The sequence below is a fragment of the Coregonus lavaretus genome (assembly GCF_964263955.1).
Source record: "Coregonus lavaretus genome assembly, chromosome: 36".
Classification (NCBI taxonomy): domain Eukaryota; kingdom Metazoa; phylum Chordata; class Actinopteri; order Salmoniformes; family Salmonidae; genus Coregonus; species Coregonus lavaretus.
Genome location: NC_140023.1, coordinates 18,422,666 through 18,446,985, shown reverse-complemented (window position 1 = coordinate 18,446,985; position 24,320 = coordinate 18,422,666). Strand labels below are relative to the sequence as shown.

The following is a 24,320-nucleotide window of genomic DNA, read 5'->3' as shown; positions in this document are numbered from 1 at the left end:
TCATAGCCCCAATTAAAAAAGTAAACTTTGTTTTTTTTTTACATGGTGGGGTTGCGGAATGTTTTTGATATCAAAATGGGGTCCTGGGCCAGAACATTTGGGAACCCTAACTTGAAACTCACACGCCACCTATGGATGTAATCTCTGACCTATATGGGCTGAGATCTCAGGTGCTCTGAGCAAACACTGTATCAGCAGCATGGATCAGTTACTGTATCATCTGTTATCCTAGTTCACTACCTTTTCTTTCACAGCCCACATTTATGATGCACTCAAAGTGGCTAGCTCAAACGACCAATTCTCTGCATGCATTTGCGTCTGAGAGTTAAAAATCCTTGGTGATCTTTGAATATGCATGCCGTGGCAAGTAGCGATCTACTCTTCCCCTAAACATACAAAATATTAGCAGTTATAAATCAGTCTTATTCTAAAGCACTTCAACACTTGGCAGCACACAGTGCATCCAATGGGGTTAATACCATTTCCCAGGATATTCCAATTTTAACATTTCCTGAAAAAGCAAGCTGCTGTGGAGGTCGACGGGTCACATACCCAAGACACTTGGCAGAATGTGCTGATCAGGAGCGGAGAGGGATAGAGAGAGGGAGTGTGTGTAGGGCCATGTGTAACACAGCCTCAGGCACTAGACAGAAACATATAGCAGTGCAGTGCCAATGGACAATATCACTGTCTGTTGGGAGAAATAGTCCTAATGCAAAATCCATAGCTGAATCACCCTGGCGGGGAACAGCCGACAAACACTGACCTTTCTCTGTGAGATCACCTTCATAACACTGCAGTGTAAAGCAGATGTTTGCGATCAATAAAGAAAATCAATAGAGCTTATAAAGGGCTATAGAAGTTCATACTAACTAATAACTACAGCAACAAATCCTCAACAGTATATGCATTATAAATCAGCTCTGACTACAGCTAGGAGTTTACCCCTACGGCCATTGGTCTTTTGAATACAGGGAAGAGGAGGAGGTAGGTTAGTCTGTCCTAACTAGTTTTATTGTCTTTGGTTGTCATTACATGGGATGATGATGATGGTGATTTTGATGATGATGTAATCAGCATTTGGATGTTTTGTTTTTGGTCAGCATGTTTTTTTATGATGATGTTGACGTGATGTTTCTGAGAATGTGATAGCGCACTTTACTTACCTTCTACTTTCTACTATTGCTACTGCTAATGTTGATCATAGTATTGTTATATTCATATTGATGGCTGCCAACCCATGACTGATGCACTAGCATTGTATGTACCTTTGCATTCGGTATCATTGTGATTCATGTGTTTTTTATGTTTTTACGTCATGTGCTTCTTGCTGCAAAACCAATTGCCCTCTGGGACAAATACCTTTGAAACTTGAATCAAGAAGCATGTGATAGATGTTGAATGCAGAGTGTGTATGGAACTAGGAAAGGGCTTCAGCCACATCTGAACAACAAATCTGTCACGATCGTCTGAAGGAGCGGACCAATACGCAGCGCGTGGAGTGAACATGATGACTTTATTATTTAAAGCAACCACGAAGAAAACAACAAATGACGATACGTGAAGTTCAAATACTGATACAGACTAACAGCAACACGGAAACATGGAACACTGGAACAAAAACCCACCAACACAAGGTGAAAAACACACAGAATATATATGGCTCCCAATCAGAGATAACGAGCCGACAGCTGACACTCGTTACCTCCGATTGGGAGTCATTGACCAATCACCACTAAACACAAACAAAATGAAACTCACCCATCCCCAACACCACCAAATGAAATACACCCTGGCTCTAACACACAGTCCCGGAGCCAGAGTGTGACAGTACCCCCCCCCAAAGGCGCGGACTCCGACCGCGCCTAACCCAAAAAATGGGGAGGGCTGGGTGGGTGTTGCTCCTCGGAGGCGGCTCTGGCACTGGTCGTGGTCCCCACCCCACCATAGTCACTACCCGCTTTAGTAGCCTCCTCCATTTGACCACCCTACAACCTAACCCACCTGGATTAAGGGGCAGCACCGGACTAAGAGGCAGCACCGGACTAAGGGGCAGCACCGGACTAAGGGACAGCACCAGGATAAGAAGCAGCACCGAGCTAAGGGGCAGCACCGGACTAAGGGGCAGCACCAGGATAAGGGACAGCACCAGGATAAGGAGCAACACCGAGCTAAGGGGCAGCACCGGACTAAATGGCGGATCCTGGCTGGCTGGCTCTGGCGGATCCTGGCTGGCTGGCGGATCCTGGCTGGACGGCTCTGGCGGATCCCGGCTGGACGGCTCTGGCGGATCCCGGCTGGACGGCTCTGGCGGATCCCGGCTGGACGACTCTGGCGGATCCCGGCTGGACGACTCATGGCTGGCTGACGGATCTGGCTGCTCATGGCTGGCTGACGGATCTGGCTGCTCATGGCTGGCTGACGGATCTGGCTGCTCATGGCTGGCTGACGGATCTGGCTGCTCATGGCTGGCTGACGGATCTGGCTGCTCATGGCCGACTGACGGATCTGGCTGATCCTGTCTGGCGGAAGGCTCTGGCTGATCCTGTCTGGCAGAAGGCTCTGGCTGATCCTGTCTGGCAGAAGGCTCTGGCTGATCCTGTCTGGCAGAAGGCTCTGGCTGATCCTGTCTGGCAGAAGGCTCTGGCTGATCCTGTCTGGCGGAAGGCTCTGGCTGATCCTGTCTGGCGGAAGGCTCTAGCGGCTCCGGTCTGGCGGACGGCTCTGATGGCTCATGGCAGACGGGCGGCTTTGCAGGCTTTGGGCAGACGGGCAGTTCAGGCCCCGTTGGGCAGACGGCAGACTCTGGCCGTCTGAGGCGCACCGTAGGCCTGGTGCGTGGTGCCGGAACTGGAGGTACCGGGCTGAGGACACGCATCTCAGGGCTAGTGCGGGGAGAAGCAACAGGGCATGCAGGACCCTGGGGACGCACCGTAGGCCTGATGCGTGGTGCCGGAACTGGAGGTACCGGGCTGAGGACACGCATCTCAGGGCTAGTGCGGGAAGCAGCAACAGGGCATGCTTGGCCCTGGGGACGCACCGTAGGCCTGATGCGTGGTGCCGGAACTGGTCGGGCTGGGCTGGCGACGCGCACCGTACACTTGGTGCGGGTGGCAGGAACAGGCCGAACCGGGCTGGCGACGCGCACCGTAGGCTTCCTACGAGGCTCAGGAACAGGCCGGGCTGGGCTGGCGACGCGCACCGTACACTTGGTGCGGGTGGCAGGAACAGGCCGAACCGGGCTGGCGACGCGCACCGTACACTTAGTGCGAGGGGCCGGAACAGGTCGTACCGTACGGGGAACACACACTACTGGCTGTACCTCGGGATTAGGAACGGGCCGGACCGGACTGGTTACACACCCCAGTACCTCTCGCCGAGCCTCTACACCTTCCTTCCCTGCTTTTCCCAGTAGCCCCCTTAACCTGGTAGCTTCCTGAATCCGCCCCTTCTCTGCCTCCGTCAGCCCCCTTAACCTGGTAGCCTTCTGCATCTGCCTTGTGGCAGCCTCCTGCTGCTCAGTCGCCCAAGCCATGTGCCCCCCCCAAAAAATTTCTTGGGGTTGCCTCTCGTCCTTCCGACGTTGGCTCTGCCGACGCCGTTGCTCCTCTCTCCGTCGCCTCTCCACTGTTTCGCTCCATGGACGGCGATCCATGCCATCCAGGATCTCCTCCCAAGTCCATGACCCCTTTCCTTCCAATAACTCTTCCCATGTCCAGACCCTCGGCTCCTGGACACGCTGCTTGGTCCTTTGATGGTGGGTTTTTCTGTCACGATCGTCTGAAGGAGCGGACCAATACGCAGCGCGTGGAGTGAACATGATGACTTTTATTATTTAAAGCAACCACGAAGAAAACAACAAATGACGATACGTGAAGTTCAAATACTGATACAGACTAACAGCAACACGGAAACATGGAACACTGGAACAAAAACCCACCAACACAAGGTGAAAAACACACAGAATATATATGGCTCCCAATCAGAGATAACGAGCCGACAGCTGACACTCGTTACCTCCGATTGGGAGTCATTGACCAATCACCACTAAACACAAACAAAATGAAACTCACCCATCCCCAACACCACCAAATGAAATACACCCTGGCTCTAACACACAGTCCCGGAGCCAGAGTGTGACAAAATCTCAGAAGTAGAGGTTTCCATCCAATTTGCGAATATTATAAATCTGCATGAGAAAGATGTGCATTTCCTCACCAGAGAGGTTTCCATCTGACTGACTTTGTTGCGGATGAAAGTGATGACGTAGCACACATAAAAAAATATGAGTTTAATGTGTTTCCATTGCATTTTTCATTCTACCGATAAATGGCAAACTTGCCCAATCTGGTTTTCGCGCATGTTCTCAAGACCACAGTTCGCTGATAAAGTGGACTCTGGACAGGTTCGGTTATATGATGAGATGGATAAGAGCAAGATCCTTTTTATTTGTTAATTGCCAGCTAAGCACCGATCATCATGTCACTACCATACAAATTAAGACCCTTGATATTTATTGTAAAGGAGCATGTAGCTCATCACTGTGCACTTTCACCACCCTGTATCCTAAGCTGTGCATGCTTTTCCACGTCACAGTGAGAGGACCACACAACATAGCATTGTGTGCCTGCACATTTACCTTGACATTATGGTTATTCGATCAACAATTGCGCAATAAATAGTTTCCGCCGCAATTTGTTGCATAATTCATTTTACCGACGCAAAAAGATCCCACCATGTCGAACAAATCGTCTGTCAACATGTATAAAATTGTACCGACATTTCCTGTTCCCATCACACCCATCCCAAACGTGGATACTGACTGAGAAACAAGCATCTACTACAAACTACATCTATGCATTTTGGTTTGGCAGAAAACATGTTTTTTTTCTAAAGCCTGTGCACTTGGTCTATGTGCTGGTAAACAGACAATTTTTATATCAGATTTTGGCATTTATCTTCTAGAAGTACAATATGCAAATCCTCAGGTACAGTATTTGTCAAAAAGCCTAAATTGAAGAGTGAGAGTGAATGTGAGGAAGAGGCCGTGCCTAATCGGTCTGCATGGTGTGTTATGGCGAGGTTTCGCTGTCCTACTTAGTGCAGACACTTGCACTGCTGATCCAATTACTGCCTGTGATCCTTCATGTGATCCCTCTGCTCTGGCTGTCTGCCTGGCCAGACAAGGGATGACTCAATGAGAGGAGAGCCCAGAGCCACAACAGGAGGGACAGGCAGAGCGAGAGAGACACTGAGTGAAAAACAAGAATGAGAGAGACAGAGACAGAGAAGGAAAGGGATGTGGTGGTCATTGAGAACCTGGGTATTACAGTAGCTTTTGTGCCAGATCCTTTAACTTAATAAGTACCACGCAATAAAGTCAATTAGTCATCCATTTTAATTTGTACGCATTTCATCAAGACCATACCTGATGAGTCATACGACTGAAAAGGCATTTCTGTACCTTGAATCCCATTGTATAGCAATAATATCCAACTTCATGCACAATAACTTAGCATTTCATAAACTTTCTGATGAAAATAGGCTGATGTACAGTGCCTTCAGAAAGCATTCACACACCTTGACTTTTTCCACATTTAGTTGTGTTACAGCCTGAATTTTGTGGCTTACACACAATACACAATCATGTCAAAGTGTAATTATATTTTTAGAAATGTGTACAAATTAATACAAAATGAAAAGCTGAAATGTCTTGAGTCAATAAGTATTCAACCCCTTTGTTATTGCAAGCCTAAATTAGTTCAGGAGTAAAAATGGGCTTAACAAGTCACAATAAGTTGCAAGGACTCACTCTGTGTTCAATAATAGTGTTAAACATTATTTTTGAATGACTACCTCATCTATGGACTACAGTTCAGTCGTGTGGTCAGGTGCCACAAAAAAGGACTTAGGAAAATTGCAATTGGCTCAGAATAGGGCAGCACGGCTGGCACTTGGATGTACACAGAGAGCTAATATTAATAATATGCATGTCAATCTCTCCTGGCTCAAAGTGGAGAGATTGACTTCATCACTACTTGTATTTATGAGAGGTATTGACATGTTGAATGCACCAAGCTTTCTGTTTGAACTACTGGCACACAGCTCGGACACCCATGCATACTCCACAAGACATGCCACCAGAGGTCTCTTCACAGTCCCCAAGTCCAGAACAGACTATGGAAGGTGCACAGTACTACATAGAGCCTTGACTACATGGAACTCTATTCCACATCAAGTAACTGATGCAAGTAGTCAAATTAGATTTTAAAAAACAGATAAAAACACCTTATGGAACAGCGGGGACTGTGAAGCAGCACAAACATAGGCACAAACACATGCATACATACACACGATAACATACACACTATACACACACGTACACATGTGCCTTGGCAGCAGCTAATGGGGATCCATAATTAATACAAAAATACAAATCTCTGTACCCCACACATACAATTATCTGTAAGGTCCCTCAGTCGAGCAGTGAATTTCAAACAACAACAAAGACCAGGGAGGTTTTCCAATGCCTCGCAAAGAAGGGCACATATTGGTAGATGGATGCTGTATCAATACACCAAGACACTACAAAGATACAGACTTCCTTCCTAACTCAGTTGCCGGAGATGAAGGAAAACGCTCAGAGATTTCACCATGAGGCCACTCCACAATACTAACCTAAATTACAGAGTGAAAAGAAGGAAGCCTGTACATAATAAAAATAATCCAAATCATGCATCCTGTCTGCAATAAGGCACTAAAGTAAAGCTGCAAAAATTTTTGCAAATAAATTAACTTTATGTCCTGAATACAAAGGGTTATGTTTGGGGAGAATCCAACACATCACTGAGTACCACTCTTCATATTTTCAAGCATGGTGGTGGCTGCATCATGTTATGGGTATGCTTATCATCGGCAAGGACTAGAGAGTTTTGTAGGATAAAAATACATGGAATAGTCTAGAGGAAAATCTGCTTCAGTCTACTTTCCACCAGACAAATTCACCTTTTAGCAGGACAATAACCTAAAACAATGAGTGTACAAAACATTAGAAACACCTTCAATCGGGGCATGGACGCTACAAGGTGTTGAAAGCATTCCACAGGGATGCTGGCCCATGTTGACTCCAATGCTTCCCACAGTTTTGTCAAGTAGGCTGGATGTCCTTTGGGTGGTGGACCATTCTTTATACACACGGGAAAGTGTTGAGGGTGAAAAACCCAGCAGCGTTGCAGTTTTTGACACACTCAAGCCGGTGCACCTGGCACCTACTACCATACCCCGTTTAAAGGCACTTACAGTGCCTTGCAAAAGTATTCATCCACCTTGGCGTTTTTCCTATTTTGTTGCATTACAACCTGTAATTTAATTGGATTTCTAATTGGATTTCATGTAATGGACATACACAAAATAGTCCAAATTGGTGAAGTGAAAAATAAATTAAAAATCTTTAAAAATCTCTAAAAAATAAATAACGGAAATGTATTCACCCCCTTTGCTATGAAGCCCTTAAATAATATCTGGTGCAACCAATTACCTTCAGAAGTCACATAATTAGTTAAATAAAGTCCACCTGTGTGCAATGTAAGTGTCACATGATCTCAGTATATATACAGTTGAAGTCGGAAGTTTATATACACTTAGGTTGAAGTCATTAAAACTTGTTTTTCAACCACAAATTTCTTGTTAACAAATTATAGTTTTGGCAAGTCGGTTAGGACATCTACTTTGTGCATGACACAAGTAATTTTTCCAACAATTGTTTACAGACAGATTATTTCACTTATAATTCACTGTATCACAATTCCAATGGGTCAGAAGTTTACATACACTAAGTTGACTGTGCCTTTAAACAGCTTGGAAAATTCCAGAAAATGATGTCATGGCTTTAGAAGCTTCTGATAGGCTAATTGACATAATTTGAGCCAATTGGAGGTGTACCTGTGGATGTATTTCAAGGCCTACCTTCAAACTCAGTGCCTCTTTGCTTGACATCATGGGAAAATCAAAAGAAATCAGTCAAGACCTCAGAAAAATAATTGTAGACCTCTACAAGTCTGGTTCATCCTTGGGAGCAATTTCCATGTTCATCTGTACAAACAATAGTACGCAAGTATAAACACCATGGGACCACGCAGCCGTCATACCGCTCAGGAAGGAGACGCGTTCTGTCTCCTAGAGATTAACGTACTTTGGTGCCAAAAGTAAAAATCAAACCCAGAACAACAGCAAAGGACCTTGTGAAGATGCTGGAGGAAACAGGTACAAAAGTATCTATATCCACAGTAAAACGAGTCCTATATCGACATAACCTGAAAGGCCGCTCAGCAAGGAAGAAGCCACTGCTCCAAAACCGCCATAAAAAACCCAGACTACGGTTTGCAACTGCAAATGGGGACAAAGATCGTACTTTTTGGAGAAATGTCCTCTGGTCTGATGAAACAAAAATAGAACTGTTTGGTCATAATGACCATCGTTATTTTTGGAGGAAAAAGGGGGACGCTTGCAAGCCGAAGAACACCAACCGTGAAGCATGGGGGTGGCAGCATCATGCTGTGGGGGTGCTTTGCTGCAGGAGGGACTGGTGCACTTCACAAAATAGATGGCATCATGAGGAAGGAAAATTATGTGGATATACTGAAGCAACATCACAAGACGTCAGTCAGGAAGTTAAAGCTTGGTCGCAAATGGGTCTTCCAAATGGACAATGACCCCAAGCATACTTCCAAAGTTGTGGCAAAATGGCTTAAGGACAACAACGTTGTGGCCATCACAAAGCCCTGACCTGTGGGCAGAACTGAAAAAGCGTGTGCGAGCAAGGAGGCCTACAAACCTGACTCAGTTACACCAGCTCTGTCAGGAGGAATGTGCCAAAATTCACCCAACTTATTGTGGGAAGCTTGTGGAAGGCTACCCGAAACGTTTGACTCAAGTTAAACAATTTAAAGGCAATGCTACCAAATACTAATTGAGTGTATGTAAACTTCTGACCCACTGGGAATGTGATGAAAGAACTAAAAGCTGAAATAAATAATTCTCTCTACTATTATTCTGACATTTCACATTCTTAAAATAGAGTGGTGATCCTAACTGACCTAAAACAGGGAATTTTTACTAGGATTAAATGTCAGGAATTGTGAAAAACTGAGTTTAAATGTATTTGGCTAAAGTGTATGTAAACTTCAGACTTCAACTGTACACCTGTTCTGAAAGGCCCCAGAGTGTGCAACACCACTAAGCAAGAGCACCACCAAGCAAGCGGCACCATGAAGACCAAGGAGCTCTTCAAACAGGTCAGGGACAAAGTTGTGGAGAAGTACAGATCAGGGTTGGGTTATAAAAAAATATCAGAAACTTTGAACATCCCACGGAGCACCATTAAATCCATTATTAAAAAATGGAAAGAATATGGCACCAAAACAAACCTGCCAAGAGAGGGCTGCCCACCAAAACTCACGGACCAGGCAAGGAGGTCATTAATCAGAGAGGCAACAAAGAGACCAAAGATAACCCTGAAGGAGCTGCAAAGCTCCACAGCGGAGATTGGAGTATCTGTCCATAGGACCACTTTAAGCCGTACACTCCACAGAGCTGGGCTTTACGGAAGAGTGGCCAGAGAAAAGCCAGTGCTTAAAGAAAAAAATAAGCAAACACGTTTGGTGTTCACCAAAAGGCATGTGGGAGACTCCCCAAACATATGGAAGAAGGTACTCTGGTCAGATGAGACTAAAATTGAGCTTTTTTGCCATCAAGGAAAATGCTATGTCTGGCGCAAACCCAACACCTCTCATCACCCCGAGAACACCATCCCCACAGTGAAGTATGGTGGTGGCAGCATCATGCTGTGGGGATGTTTTTCATCGGCAGGGACTGGGAAACTGGTCAGAATTGAAGGAATGATGGATGGTGCTAAATACAGGGAAATTCTTGAGGGAAACCGGTTTCAGTCTTCCAGAGATTTGAGACTGGGACGGAGGTTCACCTTCCAGCAGGACAATGACCCTAAGCATACTGCTAAAGCAACACTTGAGTGGTTTAAGGGGAAACATTTAAATGTATTGGAATGGCCTAGTCAAAGCCCAGACCTCAGTCCAATTGAGAATCTGTGGTTTGACTTAAAGATTGCTGTACACCAGCGGAACCGATCCAACTTGAAGGAGCTGGAGCAGTTTTGCCTTGAAGAATGGGCAAAAATCCCAGTGGCTAGATGTGCCAAGCTTATAGATACATACCCCAAGAGATTTGAAGCTGTAATTGCTGCAAAAGGTGGCTCTACAAAGTATTGACTTTGGGGAGGTGAATAGTTATGCACGCTCACGTTTTATATATTTTTGTCTTATTTCTTGTTTGTTTCACAATAAAAAATATTTTGCATCTTCAAAGTGGTAGGCATGTTGTGTAAATCAAATGATACAACCCCCCCAAAATCCATTTAAATTCCAGGTTGTACGGCAACAAAATAGGAAAAATGACAAGGGGGGTGAATACTTTCGCAAGCCACTGTAAATCTTTTGTCTTGCCCATTCACCCTCTGAATAGCACACATACACAATCCATGTCTCAATTGTCTCAAGGCTTAAAATTCCTTATTTAACCTGCCTCCTCCCCTTCATCTACACTGATTGAAGTGGATTTAACAAGTGACATCAATAAGAGATCATCACCTGGCCGAGTTACAGTTTTGACTTAAATCTGCTTGAAAACCTATGGCAAGACTTGAAGATGGCTATCTAGCAATGATCAACAACCAACTTGACAGAGCTTGAATATATATATATTTTTTGCAAATATTGTACAATCCAGGTATGGTGAGCTCTTATACTTACCCAGAAAGATTCACAGCTGTAATTGCTGCCAAAAGTGATTCTAACATGTATTGACTCAGGTGGTTGAATACTTATCTAATTAAGATATATCAGTGTCTTAGTTTTCAAAATTCACATTCTCTACAAATGTTAGAATTTTTCTTACAGAGAATTATGTGTAGATCTTTGCCAAAAAAAAATGACAATTAAATCAATTTTAATCTCACCTTGTGACACAACAAAATATGGAAAAAGTTAAGGGGTGTGAATACTTTATGATGCCACTGTATATCTGTGTGATTAATTTGAGCGAAGACATGCAGTCGTGCTTTTTGAAGTACTGGGAGGAAAGGGCCAACATCAATGTGCATCATTCTCCATGACTGATGCAAGTGGAAGGGATCTAACGAAAATATGCAGACAAAAGCAATTACCAGTAAGTATTCATATAGATGCTAAATAATCACATTGCTTGTCCATGCTTGAGCATCGAAGCCACTACAGGTGGGACATTTAAAGAGCGATATGAGTCAGAAACATTTATTCTAGTGTCAAAATTGACTACAAGTGTTAATAGGATAAGTTTGGTCACAGAAATTGTATCTCACAGAATTAAGGGTACCCCACAGTTTTCCTTGGGTTGGGTTTATTTAAATCCTGCCCACATGCCCACAGCTGGAAGCACCCAAGTAAATCACCAATTTGGAGCGCAGCTGCAAGCAACCCGATCGTAATGCCCATGGTAAATTTGGTTTGACTTCGGATATCCCTATGGGGCTGGTTAGGGACCATGAGTAAATTACACAATATACATGGGACAATATTTTTAAAATGTCAGTAGCTCAAAATTTCAATGACTTAAATACCTCAAACCAACTATAAATTGTAGAAATTCAAATATAATGAGAAAAAAAGAAGAGCTCTGAGCATTTAATAAAAAGGGAATGCATGGATTTATGGAGGGTTGGTAGATATGACTAACTTATGCTATATAGGTCTATATATTTTGTTTTCCTCTCTCACCCTCTCCTGCATCCTTTGAGTGTTCTAATTTTATTTGTATTTTCTGCATGATAGAACATTAACTTTGAGTTGCAATAAAGGGATGCATGGGCTATAACTTGAGACATGTGACTTATTTTGTTTGTTTGTTTTGGAAATGCTAAAAAAATAGATATAATTTATCAATGCAGTTAGTCACAGGGAGGGTTACAGGGAGGGTTATATAGGGCAGAGATTTGCATAGCCCTACTGCTCCTTGGGATTAGGGATGGAATGTGTGGGGAAGGATTTTTTGTTTGGTGTGTAATTGTAAAGGGGGAAATGAAAAGATTATTAGTGACATGGCAATTATGGTTTGTTCCATTTTGGGGGTTTACATCCTATTTCTTTCTAGGTTACATCACAGTGAATATATGGAGCGATCCACTCATTTGATCATTTTTAGTGATGTTTTTTAAGATGATCTCTTTGAATATTAATAGCTCACATAATCCTGTGAAAAGAAGGAAATGCTTATCCTATCTTCAAACAAATAAAGTAGATATTGCATTTATACAGTGACCCACCTATCAGAAACATAAATAATGAAATGGAAAAGGGACTTGGTGGGAAATATTGTGCATAGTTCATTCTCAAAAAGAAAGCACGGTGTGGCAATACTTTTCAACAAACATTTAAATGTAACCTTGCTACAGCAGTATAAGGATGATCTGTGTCGGGTGATATGTGTTAATGCCATTGTTCATGCGATTAAATTAAACCTTTGTAACATTTAGCCTATGCACCCAACATTGAAGATCCATTGTTTTTCCATAGTATAAATAAGATTATTGGTAATATGACAGAAGGAAATGTAATCCTGAATAATGATGAGTGAGAAAGTTACAGAGGCATAAATATTATACCGCCTCCCCCAAAGAATGCTAACCTCCCCTGTTATTGTAATGGTGAGAGGTTAGCATCTCTTGAGAACATGATATTTCTGCGTCTAACTTTCTCACTCAGTATTATATTATTCACGATTTATTCAGGGCTATCCATAATCATGGTAGCATTCACATTAATGTAGAAGTGTTTAGAAACATATTATATTCTCATTTACAATAAAAGTGACTCCAAAATGGCACAATACATTATTTACCATTCATTTCTATTGGGCACAAAATAGTGGAATTGCAAATTGAATTACAGGGGGAAACAGTCAAAATAAGTAGGTGGTGTTTAAACAAGTTATTACAGGATGATGAACTTGAGAGATCACTTGGAGAGAGAATATGGGCTCTACTGAAACATTGGGTATGGTATGGGAAACCTCAAAGGCCTTTGTAAGGGGGAAGATGATCAGCTTTTCTCCTAAAACAAACAAAGTATAGGTAAAGCTGATACACTAGAACATCAGATACATTTATTAGAGAAAGAACTTGTAAAAAACGATTATATGATTTTGTTTAAACAAATGTGACGTAAAATTTTAGCTACTTGAGATGTACAACACTAAGGCGGAATATGCCCTTTTTAGGACGAGAAGCACGTTTTATGAAGGAAGTGATAAAGTAGGAAAACTTTTGGCAAGCCAGCTGAAGAAAAGAGATGCCAGTAATATTATTTCTGCCATAATGAATTAAGATAATAGGTTATTTACTGGCACACAGGGTATTAATTAGGTTTTCTATGGAGTCTATACCAGTCAGAGGATAACTCAGTGGATGCAGATTATAATAACTTATTTGGTTCATTAAAGGTCGCCAAAAATGTCAACAGAACAAGCAGAGTGTATGGACGCCCCCATTCCAGAGGTGGAGGTTAGAAAAGCTATTGCCCAGCTAAGTGACGGAAAATCACCAGGTTTAGATGGCCTACCAGTAGAGTAGTACACGTCTTCTGTAGGTATACTAGCCCCTATACTGAATGAAATATTCACTGAAGCATTGCGATTGAAAGACCTGACCGAACCTTGAAATTATAGGCCCATCAGCCTTAGTAATGTGGATGGAAAGTTGTTATCTAAGATTCTTGCCTCTAGACTTACAGTTAGTGAGTGCATACATTTTCATACTGGCCCCCCGTGAGAAATGAATCCACAACCCTGGCGTTGAACCCTCCTACATGCCAAAAAGTTAAATGTTGGTTTCATCAGACCAGAGAATCTTGTTTCTCATGGTCCGAGAGTCCTTTAGGTGCCTTTTGGCCAACTCCATGCGGACTGTCATGTGCCTTTTACTGAGGAGTGGCTTCCGTCTGGACACTACCATAAAGGCCTGATTGCTGGAGTGCTGCAGAGATGGTTGTCCTTCTGGAAGGTTCTCCCATCTCCACAGAGGAACTCTGGAGCTCTGTCAGAGTGACCATCAGGTTCTTGGTCACCTCCCTGACCAAGGCCCTTCTCCCCCGATCGCTCAGTTTGGCCGGGCTGCCAGCTCTAGGAAGAGTCTTGGTGGTTCCAAACTTTTTCCATTTAAGAATGATGGAGGCCACTGTGTTCTTGGGGACCTTCAATGGTGCAGAATTTTTTTGGTACCCTTCCCCAGATCTGTGCTTCGACATAATCCTGTCTTGGAGCTCTACGGACTATTCCTTCGACCTCATGGCTTGGTTTTTGCTCTGACAACTGTGGGATCTTATATAGACAGGAGTGTGCCTTTCCAAATCATGTCCAATCAATTTAATTTACAACAGGTGGACTCCAATCAAGTTGTAGAAATATCAAGGATTATCAATGGAAACAGGATGCACCTGAGCTCAATTTCAAGTCTCATAGCAAAGGGTCTGAATACTTATGTAAATAAGGTGTTTCTGTTTTTTATTTTTTTATAAATTTGCAAAAATGTCTAAAAACCTGTTTTCACTTTGTCATTATGGGGTATTGTGTGTAGATTGATTAAGAAATTGTTTCATTTAATCCATTTTAGAATAAGGCTGTAACGTAACAAAATGTGGAAAAAGGGAAGGAGTCTAAATACTTTCCGAATGCACTGTATATCACTTTGTTAGTAGCTTTTCAATGTTAGCACTCAAAGTGTTATGTTTGGGGCAAATCCAACACTAACACATTACTGAATACCACTCTCCATATTTTTGAAGCATAGTGGTGGCTGCATCATGCTATGGGTATGCTTGTAATCACTGAGGACTGGGGAGTTTTTCAGAATAAAAAATAAACCGAATGGAGCTAAACACAAGCAAAATCCTAGAGGAAAACCTGGTTCAGTCTGCTTTCCACCAGACACTGGGAGATGAATTCACCTTTCAGCAGGACAATAACCTAAAACACAATGCCAAATCTACACTGGAGCTGCTTACCAAGTGAATGTTCCTGAGTGGCCAAGTTACAGTTTTAACTTAAATATACCTGAAAATGATATGGGAACGATTCTTGTGTTTCCTTAAGGGCGCAAATCACGGCCATCAAGTAGCATATAAATTATCAGGGAAAAAACAAATCACCCTATGTATTTGTGTTTTTTTGTTTAATGTAGGTTTGTTTAGTTGATTATTGTTTTGGGATTGTATTGGTTATGGTGCACTGGGCTTAGGTATAGTTTGGTGTACTGTGTGTTTTTTTTGTAAGTATGAAAAAATTAAATAAATTGTCAATACAGAAAAATATAAATACACTGAGTGTACAAAACATTAGGAACACTTGCTCTTTCCATGACAGACTGACCAGGTGAATCCAGGTGAAAGCTATGATCCCTTATTGATGTCACTTGTTAAATCCCCTTCAAATCAGTGTAGATGAAGGAGAGAAGACGGGTTAAAGAAGGATTTTTAAGCCTTGATACAATTGAGACATGGATTGTGTATGTGTGCCATTCAGAGGGTGAATGGGCAAGACAAAATATTTAAGTGCCTTTGAATGGGTTATGGTAGTAGGTGCCAGGCCCCAGTTTGAGTGTGTCAAGAACTGCAACGCTGCTGGGTTTTTCCACGCTCAACAGTTTCCTGTGTGTATCAAGAATGGTCCACCACCCAAAGGACATCCAGCCAAATTGACACAACTGTGGGAAGCATTGGAGTCAACATGGGCCAGCATCCCTGTGGAACGCCTTCAATACCTTGTGTAGTCCGTGCCCTGACGAATTGAGGTTGTTCTGAGGGCAAAATGGGTTGCAACTCAATATTAGGAAGGCGTTCCTAATGTTTTGTACACTCAGTGTATATTGTCCATTTACATTGTGTAATTTATTGACAGTTCCTTACTAGCCCCACAGATATGCTATCCAAAGTTAAACCAATTTTGCCACGGTCGCACACCGGCTGGCTGAAGCTAATTGGCGAAAGAAGTTGGCTAGCTTGCTAGCTAGTCTGGGCTATTACCAGACACAATACCTGACCAGACACAATATGTGGTTAGACTGTTTGAAGTTATCTAGAAGGTTGAGTGATTGTAACTGTGTACTGTTTTGGCAGAGTGAATGTACAAATGCTTCCCACGTGCGAACATACACACGAGACACCCACATCAAAGCACACCTCCAAGACCCAAATGTCATTCTCAGTCGCGTTTCCTAATGAGGATGACTGAAACTGAGGCTAAATCAGTCAGTTTAGCCCCCCTTTAAGATCTGGATGGAGCGAGGGGAGAGCATAGAGGATGTCTGTGTGGTTATCTATGAATAGGATCCCGATTCTCCACCTTTCTCCCCAAGTTTGCACTTGCACACCTTCCATCGTGAATTTAAAATGGTGGAAACCTCCTCCAGCCAATGTTTACACCATGCTAATGCTTTTAAAATGTGTGAAGGGGGGGCCTCCCGAGTGGCGCAGTGGTCTAAGGCACTGCATCGCAGTGCTAGAGGCATTACTACAGACCCGGGTTCATTCTCATAGTCCCATAGGACGGCGCACAATTGGCCCAGCGTCTTCAGGGTTAGGAGAGGGTTTGGCCGGGGGGGGCTTTATACTTGGCTCATCGCGCTCTAGCGACTCCTTGTGGTGGGCCGGGTGCCTGCAGGCTGACCCGGTTGCCAGTTGAACTGTGTTTCCTCCGACACATTGACTTCCGGGTCAAGCTGGCGGGTGTTAAGGAGCGTGGTTAGGCGGGTCATGTTTCGGAGGACGCATGACTCCACCTTCGCCTCTCCTGAGCCCGTTGGGGAGTCGCAGCGATGAGACGAAATTGGGGAGAAAAAGGGGGTTAAAATAATAAAAAATTATAAAAATGAGTGAAGGGAACAGCACACTTCAGGAGAAAGGTGGAAAATCAGGATGCAGCCAGAGAAGCTGATGGTTTAGCTGGTGATACCTTTGAGGGCAGGAAGCTTCTGCAGCTCTCTGTTCTTGGCGAGGTTGAATCGTGACGAACTCTGGCGACGCTCCTTCTTGACGATCTGGGGCCCGCCAGAGTACTTGATCTTGTTGAGCTGAGTGGGTGGTGGGGTGCTGTTGCTGGGACGCTTGCTGGCAGTTTGCTGCTGCTGCGCCTGTGAACAACACACACGAAAATCACAATGAGCTTGATTAAGTTCTGTGAGGCTTGGAAAGGTTGGAACCACTGAAAATAGAATGCAAGATGGATGTTTTATTCAAACTAAATGTATAATATTCCATATCAATTTTAATAATCTGTCCTGAACCCTTGACAGACTTTTCTATTTGAGAAGATTACCATTTGCATTCCCTCAGTAAACATCATTTCCATTTCTTGGGATTGACATTTACTATCACAGTAAATCAATCTAGTAGATAAAACCCCATTCAATCCGGTATACATTGTTTCTCACTAGCTGCTAACCCATACTACATTCACCATGCAGAGAGCAGTAAATGACTCCACAGAGACACTCTGGTTGGCTTGGTCTAATGACACCATTATCCTGGAGTTTTAAAGGGAGCACACAGAGAGATGACTCCTGAACATATGACTGGTCATGCTGTTGAGAATGAGAGGTGGAGGGGTTTTATTCTGTCAAACACTACAAACACTATAATTCCATGTCCCAAGAATATATATTTTCTCTAAAGCTTCCCTCTGGGACATTATAGACTAGAGGGAATACAGTAGTATAGTCAGTGATGTCCTGATTTCATTCAATCAAATTCGTAATCCTTTCTTCATGTCCATGATTACATGCATAGAAGTTCATCACAAACCTCAAGAGCATTGAACCCCTGACAAAATTGAGGTCCTCCTCAAGGATTGTAATGAACTTACATATGTGAAATCACAGACCAGAAGAAAGGATTTAGGTTTTCACATCACTATTATTTTCCCTCTACAATGCCTCTTGGGAATTGTAGTTCTATGCTAACCTAAAAAAAAAATATTTGCATATCCATGTTCTTGAACAAGCTTGTCATTGGACATGCAGCTGCTCTTGTAAATAGGTTTACTGAATAATGTACTGCTCTCATGCAGTCCACGCTGACTGACTAAGGTCTAGAATCGAGTGGACAATCACATCTTTGTACTTAGTTTGGACTCAAGTATGCATGAGTAACACTGCACTCCATTCAGCAGTAATGTCAACTACTCCTTTGTAATACTGAAACAGTTCAGTTGAGGTTCAACTGTATGTGCTGGGGTATTACATGTATATTTTATATTAGTTACCCTCTCTTGGCTTTCAGTAGCGATGCGTGGGGAAGCCAGAAGAAACGCCATTTTACAACCTGTGTTGTGATAATTGCGTTGTTTGCTCTATAACCTGTTAGTTCATATGCCTTGCGACCGTGATATATAGGCCTAAAGGCCAAGACAATAAGAAGACACAGTGGCAAGATAAATTCAACCACACCTTTTTTTCATCACAAAACCAGAGAGCAACCTCTGTCCAGTGAAGTTCACAAAGCATATTGCATGTAACAAACAGTTAGTTACATGACCTACAGCACGGTCAAGCAAGTTAATGTTTCTGACATTTTTCGGACCACTAAACAACTATTGATTTAGAACCACGGAGAGTTATCGCAAGTCGCAAAGAAAACAGGAGCTGCCTCCACTATTCCAGCACCATTTCAACATCATCAAATCACCTATGCTTAGTCTAATACAGTGAGAACTAAAAGATACCAAAAACTATTTAGTTAAATCAACGTAAGCTAAATATGATGTGGCTGTCAACTGATTTCTGTGTGTGTGCGTGCGTGGTGTGTGTGTGTGCTTGCGTGTTCATGCAAGTAAAAAAAAACACTTGTAGACAAATGCCAATGCCACCCTCCTCTCTTTCATGTTGATGAAACGGTCTATCACTCTGTCATACAGTACACGCCTTTATTTCTTGTTGTCCTAGGCTACCTGGCTAAAATGCTTACTTGCTAGCCTAACGTCCTTTCATGGGCAACGCTAGCTAGTTAACATTAGCCTTCTACATCTGGCTACATGTTGAACTTCCATCCTCTCAGGCCAGGGGCACAATGTATGAATTAATGGTTGGATCAGAATCGCCGTTATAATCACTGGCCAATACGGAAAATTAAGTAAAACCAGTCCAAATTCCTATCTCCATCCATGGCTAATTTAGGAAAGGGACAATTTTAGCTAGCTAGCTACTGAAGGACAACAACACAACGAGATGCAACAATTCAAGTTGTTTCTGTCAATGACGAATGCTCTCAATGCAATTTGATAGGAGTGACATCGAATCCAAACTGGCTTCCCTTGACACTTTTTTGGTGCGCCAGGACCATTCACAGTTGAGCTCACTCAGTTTAGCTCAACGCTGATTGGCTATTATTTTACACTTTTCTTTTTATCAAGGGAGGCCAAAATGCTCGCTGGCTTCCCTTGCATTCAATGCTACAGGCTGCAACAATGTCATACTCTGTATGACCAGACCACATCAGATAGATGGCCTACACATACAGAGACAGAGGGGCGCTGTTTCGCTCGCTCAGTTGCGTTCTCCGGTGAGATACATTCAGCCTCTTGAGAATTGAAGGAACATTTTGAAACACAGAGACAAAATACATTATTTTATATGTTTTTTTCTTGGTCAATTTTTGGGGGAAGCCTGGCTTCCCTTGGCGTCAATGAATACACACCACTGTTGGCTTTACAAATCACTTGTAAGGCCGCTGTTCCCCTAAAGGCCCGTTCTCCATCCCATTTTGGGCACTAACCCCTCTCTACCCTCTGCCATTACAGGCAGATATGCTTACAGGGGTATTTCCAGTCTAATTGAGTACAGGAGGGATTCCCTGAGGAATTTAGCTCCATGTTAAAAATGTATTTCATTCAATGAAATCACTGAAGTATACTGTTGAAATGAAGTTTAATTAAAAACGCATTCATGGTCCCATGTCTCAATAGTAGTGTCAAATGACACTCTATTTAAAAGGTCTGGGTAAAAGGTCTGGGTAAAATAAGTACTGTAAAAAGGTGCAGGTTGAGTAACTGAAGTACAGTAAGAGGATCTGTAGGATTGATTAGCTGCTGAAACAGCTTCCCCTTTCTTACGAGGCCACGGGAACGGATCAATCCAAAAGTGAATAACAACACGACCATCAAAGGGGAGTCCTTTATACTCATCCTCAGATAGTGTAAAATACCCATCAAACTGAGCAATAAATGTTATATATTGGCCTGCAAAGATTAAGTGCTGCAATTAATTCTGATTTATCAGAACCCCCCCCCCCCCCATCTCCTTTCCGGTATGACCTTTTGATAGGTGGAGTGACTGGATACGTTTTTACTATGGCTTTCACCTATCACGATCAGTGATCCAGAAGAAAAATAAATGAAGAAAGATTGCTTTCTAAACTGTTGTCCCAACCTTTATGATTGCATGTATGTTTGAGAGTGCATAGTCTGCATGCAGTGCATTAACACATCTGGGCATGTTTTTGAAATCCTGGGTGGTGATGGTGTATGTTATGGACCATTCCCATCCGACACATGTTGGGGCTTGCCCAAGGCATGGCAGAGATGGCCGGTTTGCATGACTGGGCCGATCTCAAAATAGACCCAATCAATAGCCTTTCACCCTACGCAACGTCAAACCCTAAGCGCCCTGCGTTTCCTGTCATCAATACCGCTCTCTGGACTGTGGGATGTTTTGAGAGCGCAAACACTATTGTTTGTTAAGGTACGCACGCTAATACTTACGCGAGAGGTTAACAAACCACACTCAGTGACTAATGGAGGGTATCCAGCGTCTAGCCAATGTTAATGAGGTGTACAGTTGCAGGACATGGTGATGCAACACACAGTATTGGCTTATACTGTACATCAGAGATTTTCAACCCTATTCCTGGGGACCCACTTGTGCACACATTTTTATTCTGACCGAGGACTAACACACGATTCAACTTATCAACTAATCACTAAGCCCTGGATTAGTTGAATCAGGTAGTTGATTAGTTAAATGAGGTGTGTTAGTGCTGCACTGAAAAATAATGATTAAAAAACACTGCAAGATCAAAATATATATATTTGAAACTGTAAGAAGAGCTACATTGTTTCTGTGAGGATCCAGGTGGCCATAAAGCATGTGCCTAGATTGCTATCTAGGAGTAATCTGTGGGCACTATATCCTAGACACCTGCCTAGCTGTCACAACAGTGATCTGTTGCATACTGAGTGCAACGCCATTTGAAACACTTAGATGCAAACAGGTCAGTGTTTGTCATCTACAAAAATGCATGATCGTATTTATCTGGCCATACCAAATCAGACATAAACAGCCAGATCAATCATATTCTGAGGTACCTGAACCTGCATGACCTCTTCCACACTGTTTTTCCATCTCAGAGCTTGTTGGCTAACCAAAACGAAATATGAGTCCTGATTCAATAATGCTTATTTAGATTTAAAAACCAAAATGTAAAATAGGCAGGTCTAACTTCTACTTTGACAGAAGGACACTTTATTGGGGAGTAAACTATGGAGAAGTTACCGCCTCTATGGTGGTCTATGCAGAGAGCTCAGCTGCATACAGAGAGGTCTGTACACAGAGGACAGCCGCTCCCTTCCTGATAAAACGGCTGGAGTCTGGATCCAACTCAAGCATCATAATGGCCCCTTAACAATGTTCCCAAGGAGCTGCTGTGAGTGAACTGAACCAGCAGGCCTATATGGCTGATCAGACATTGGCCATATGTGTCATTATGCAAAGGCATAACATTATGTTTAGCTCCTCTCTGTAATGTTGGCCTAAGCAGGGCGAGGAACAAGTATTGACACTGATGCAATACTATCTATGTAGCATTGAAAACGAACCATAGAACAAGATTAAGAAACAGGAAATACAGTGTCAAATGAAATTACATTGGGTGCATGCATAGGCCCCTTATGCAATAGACCATTTATAATACCTCAAAATAAACTCTAATTATAGGTTAATGGTCATACACAAATCTTTGATCAATTCATCTTCACAAATAAATGGCAGGCTAAAAATTAACAAATAAATACTGTTTAAGAACCATTTGGAACTGTCATGTTAATCAAATAATATCTTACCTCATCTGCATTTTCAGTTCCTGTGTCTTTCCCACTAGTGGCATTACTGTTTTTAGTGCTACTTTTGGCAGATTTGGTTGGTTCCTGTGAATGACAACAAGCCATAGTTATCTTACTGTATTCATAAAGAAGAACAAAATTGATATGGGACCATACACAACTCACATCTTCTGGTCTATGGAGTAATTGTACACTGCACAGAGATGTAATTTATGTGGTTAAATGGCCCTGATTACCGAAAGGGCACGCAGGACATGTGCCCCCAACCAAAAGGAGGTCGGAGGGCCCCAGATAGCATATGAACACCTCATAAGCAATCACAGAGGTATGTGCCCTGGGGCCCCAAATGCGGTAGTTCGGCCCTGGGTAGCAATGGCCTTATTTGCTTTACCTTCAAAAACAGTTAGAATGCATTCTTGTGGCAATGACTGTTGCATTTGTAAGACAGACTGTATAGCAATAGACTTGAAATACCCCTTAAGAGGAAAAAACAGCAATTACTATCCCCTCAAGCAACGACTAAACACAAGCGCGAGACGATATTGAAACATTGTAGCAAGCTATTTCACATATTGTAACAAGACAAGAGTGCATTCTCTTATGAAGAACGAGACATTGAACTTGTAGCTCTCAACTTGAAGATAATATTGTGTTTATGTGACTAATGTAGTCTAACCAAATGCATGCAAGCTTATAGCTGTCAACTTACTATCAGAGATCAGGCTCACACTAGTGCATGCTTGCAGTTCATATTCTGACAACACATTCAGATAAAAATACGACTATGCCATTACTAAAAATAAACATTATTTTACGAAAAAACTGATTTGAGAATATTAATTATTTAAAAGTTAAAATGCATTGTTGCTGTATGCCTAGGCTAGTCTATCGGTATCACATCCATTAAACCATTTTTTAAAGAATGTAATATTCAGGGTAATGTAAACAATTTGATAAGATTACATTTGAATATGTTGTTGGCTACTGATGGCATTTGCGCGGTCTGGAAAATTATCTGCTCTGCTAGGCCTTACGATAATAATACAAAATCTAGTTGGCGAATTAAAATACAATCACGAGATACGGTCAGCTTTCCTCTGAATATTTGGCAACAATATTTGGATTGTTACCATTATGTTGCGATCATTACGTTACCTTTTCCTTTTTAGTTTTATTCGGCATTTTGTGGCTGTTGGTGTTTTTCACCGTGACTCCGCGACAGACTTCGCCGGGACTCGATCGCTGCCACTCGGTTACCTTCAGCTCCCTGCGCCCTTCTAGGCCAAGAAAAAGACCATTGGCCAGTCACACGTTATACTGCCTAGTGACGGGCCACTGTAATTATTACATTGGGTGGTTATAGGATGGGCGGATTGCACTCCCTGTCAAGGGGTTTCCACTAGAATGCTAGATAACAGAGTCACAAAATCAGATTCCACAGCCACAAAGTCAAAATGGGATTTTTAATTTAAGGTTAGGGTTAGGCATAAGGTTAGCAGTGTGGTTAAAGTTCGGGTTAAGATCACATTTTTAAAATATGAATTGTAGAAATGGGCGGGGTTTAGCCATAATTATGAATGTGGCTGTGCTAACTAGTGACGACCCCGTCTAGGGTGGAGGTAAAGACAGCACAGTTTGGTGGAGTTGCTGAAATTATGTACTTATTACCTAGCAACAATTCATGAATGAATCCCTACCTAGGCTTATAACCTACATCAACATAATTAGGGCAAAATTGTGAATTAATTGAAAACAATCGCGTACACTTTATAATATGTCTATGTTTATCTATTCACTGACAATACATTGCATTTTTATTCAATCTAGTGCAATAATTGACCCCGTCCACGCCACTTACCACCAGTGGTTTTGATTGCAGTGCGACGCTATTGTTATATGGGCAGACAGAACATTGCACAAAGAAACAGTCATCACCAGACCTGGCTTTCAACGGGTGCAGAATAGCACTATGCCCACACTAACTGTCAGATTGTTATCACTGGCAAGTGGCCAAAGAATATAGCAACCTCCCTGAATCCTCAGCTTAAAAATATCAGGAAACATTGTTCAGAAATACAGCAATAGGAAGACTAGCTATATAGTTAACAGTA

General features: G+C 42.6%; 1 protein-coding gene across 2 annotated transcripts in view; it reads right to left on the bottom strand.

Moving 5' to 3' along the window:
- LOC311110901 (serine/threonine-protein phosphatase 2A 56 kDa regulatory subunit delta isoform-like) overlaps nucleotides 1–23,474 on the bottom strand; it is a 50,432-nt gene extending 26,958 nt beyond the window's left edge. The window contains exons 1-3 of one of the 2 annotated variants that reach the window (XM_084153528.1): nucleotides 23,365–23,474; nucleotides 22,210–22,293; nucleotides 17,053–17,230 (exon numbers count right to left, since the gene is read on the bottom strand). In XM_084153528.1, coding sequence (XP_084009654.1) covers nucleotides 17,053–17,230; nucleotides 22,210–22,293; nucleotides 23,365–23,391 — 289 coding nt within the window. In that variant the 5' untranslated portion in view covers nucleotides 23,392–23,474. The remainder of the gene's footprint in view (nucleotides 1–17,052; nucleotides 17,231–22,209; nucleotides 22,294–23,364) is intronic. The other variant, XM_084153527.1, reaches the window with a different exon arrangement.
- Between the last annotated feature and the right edge of the window lie 846 nt (nucleotides 23,475–24,320).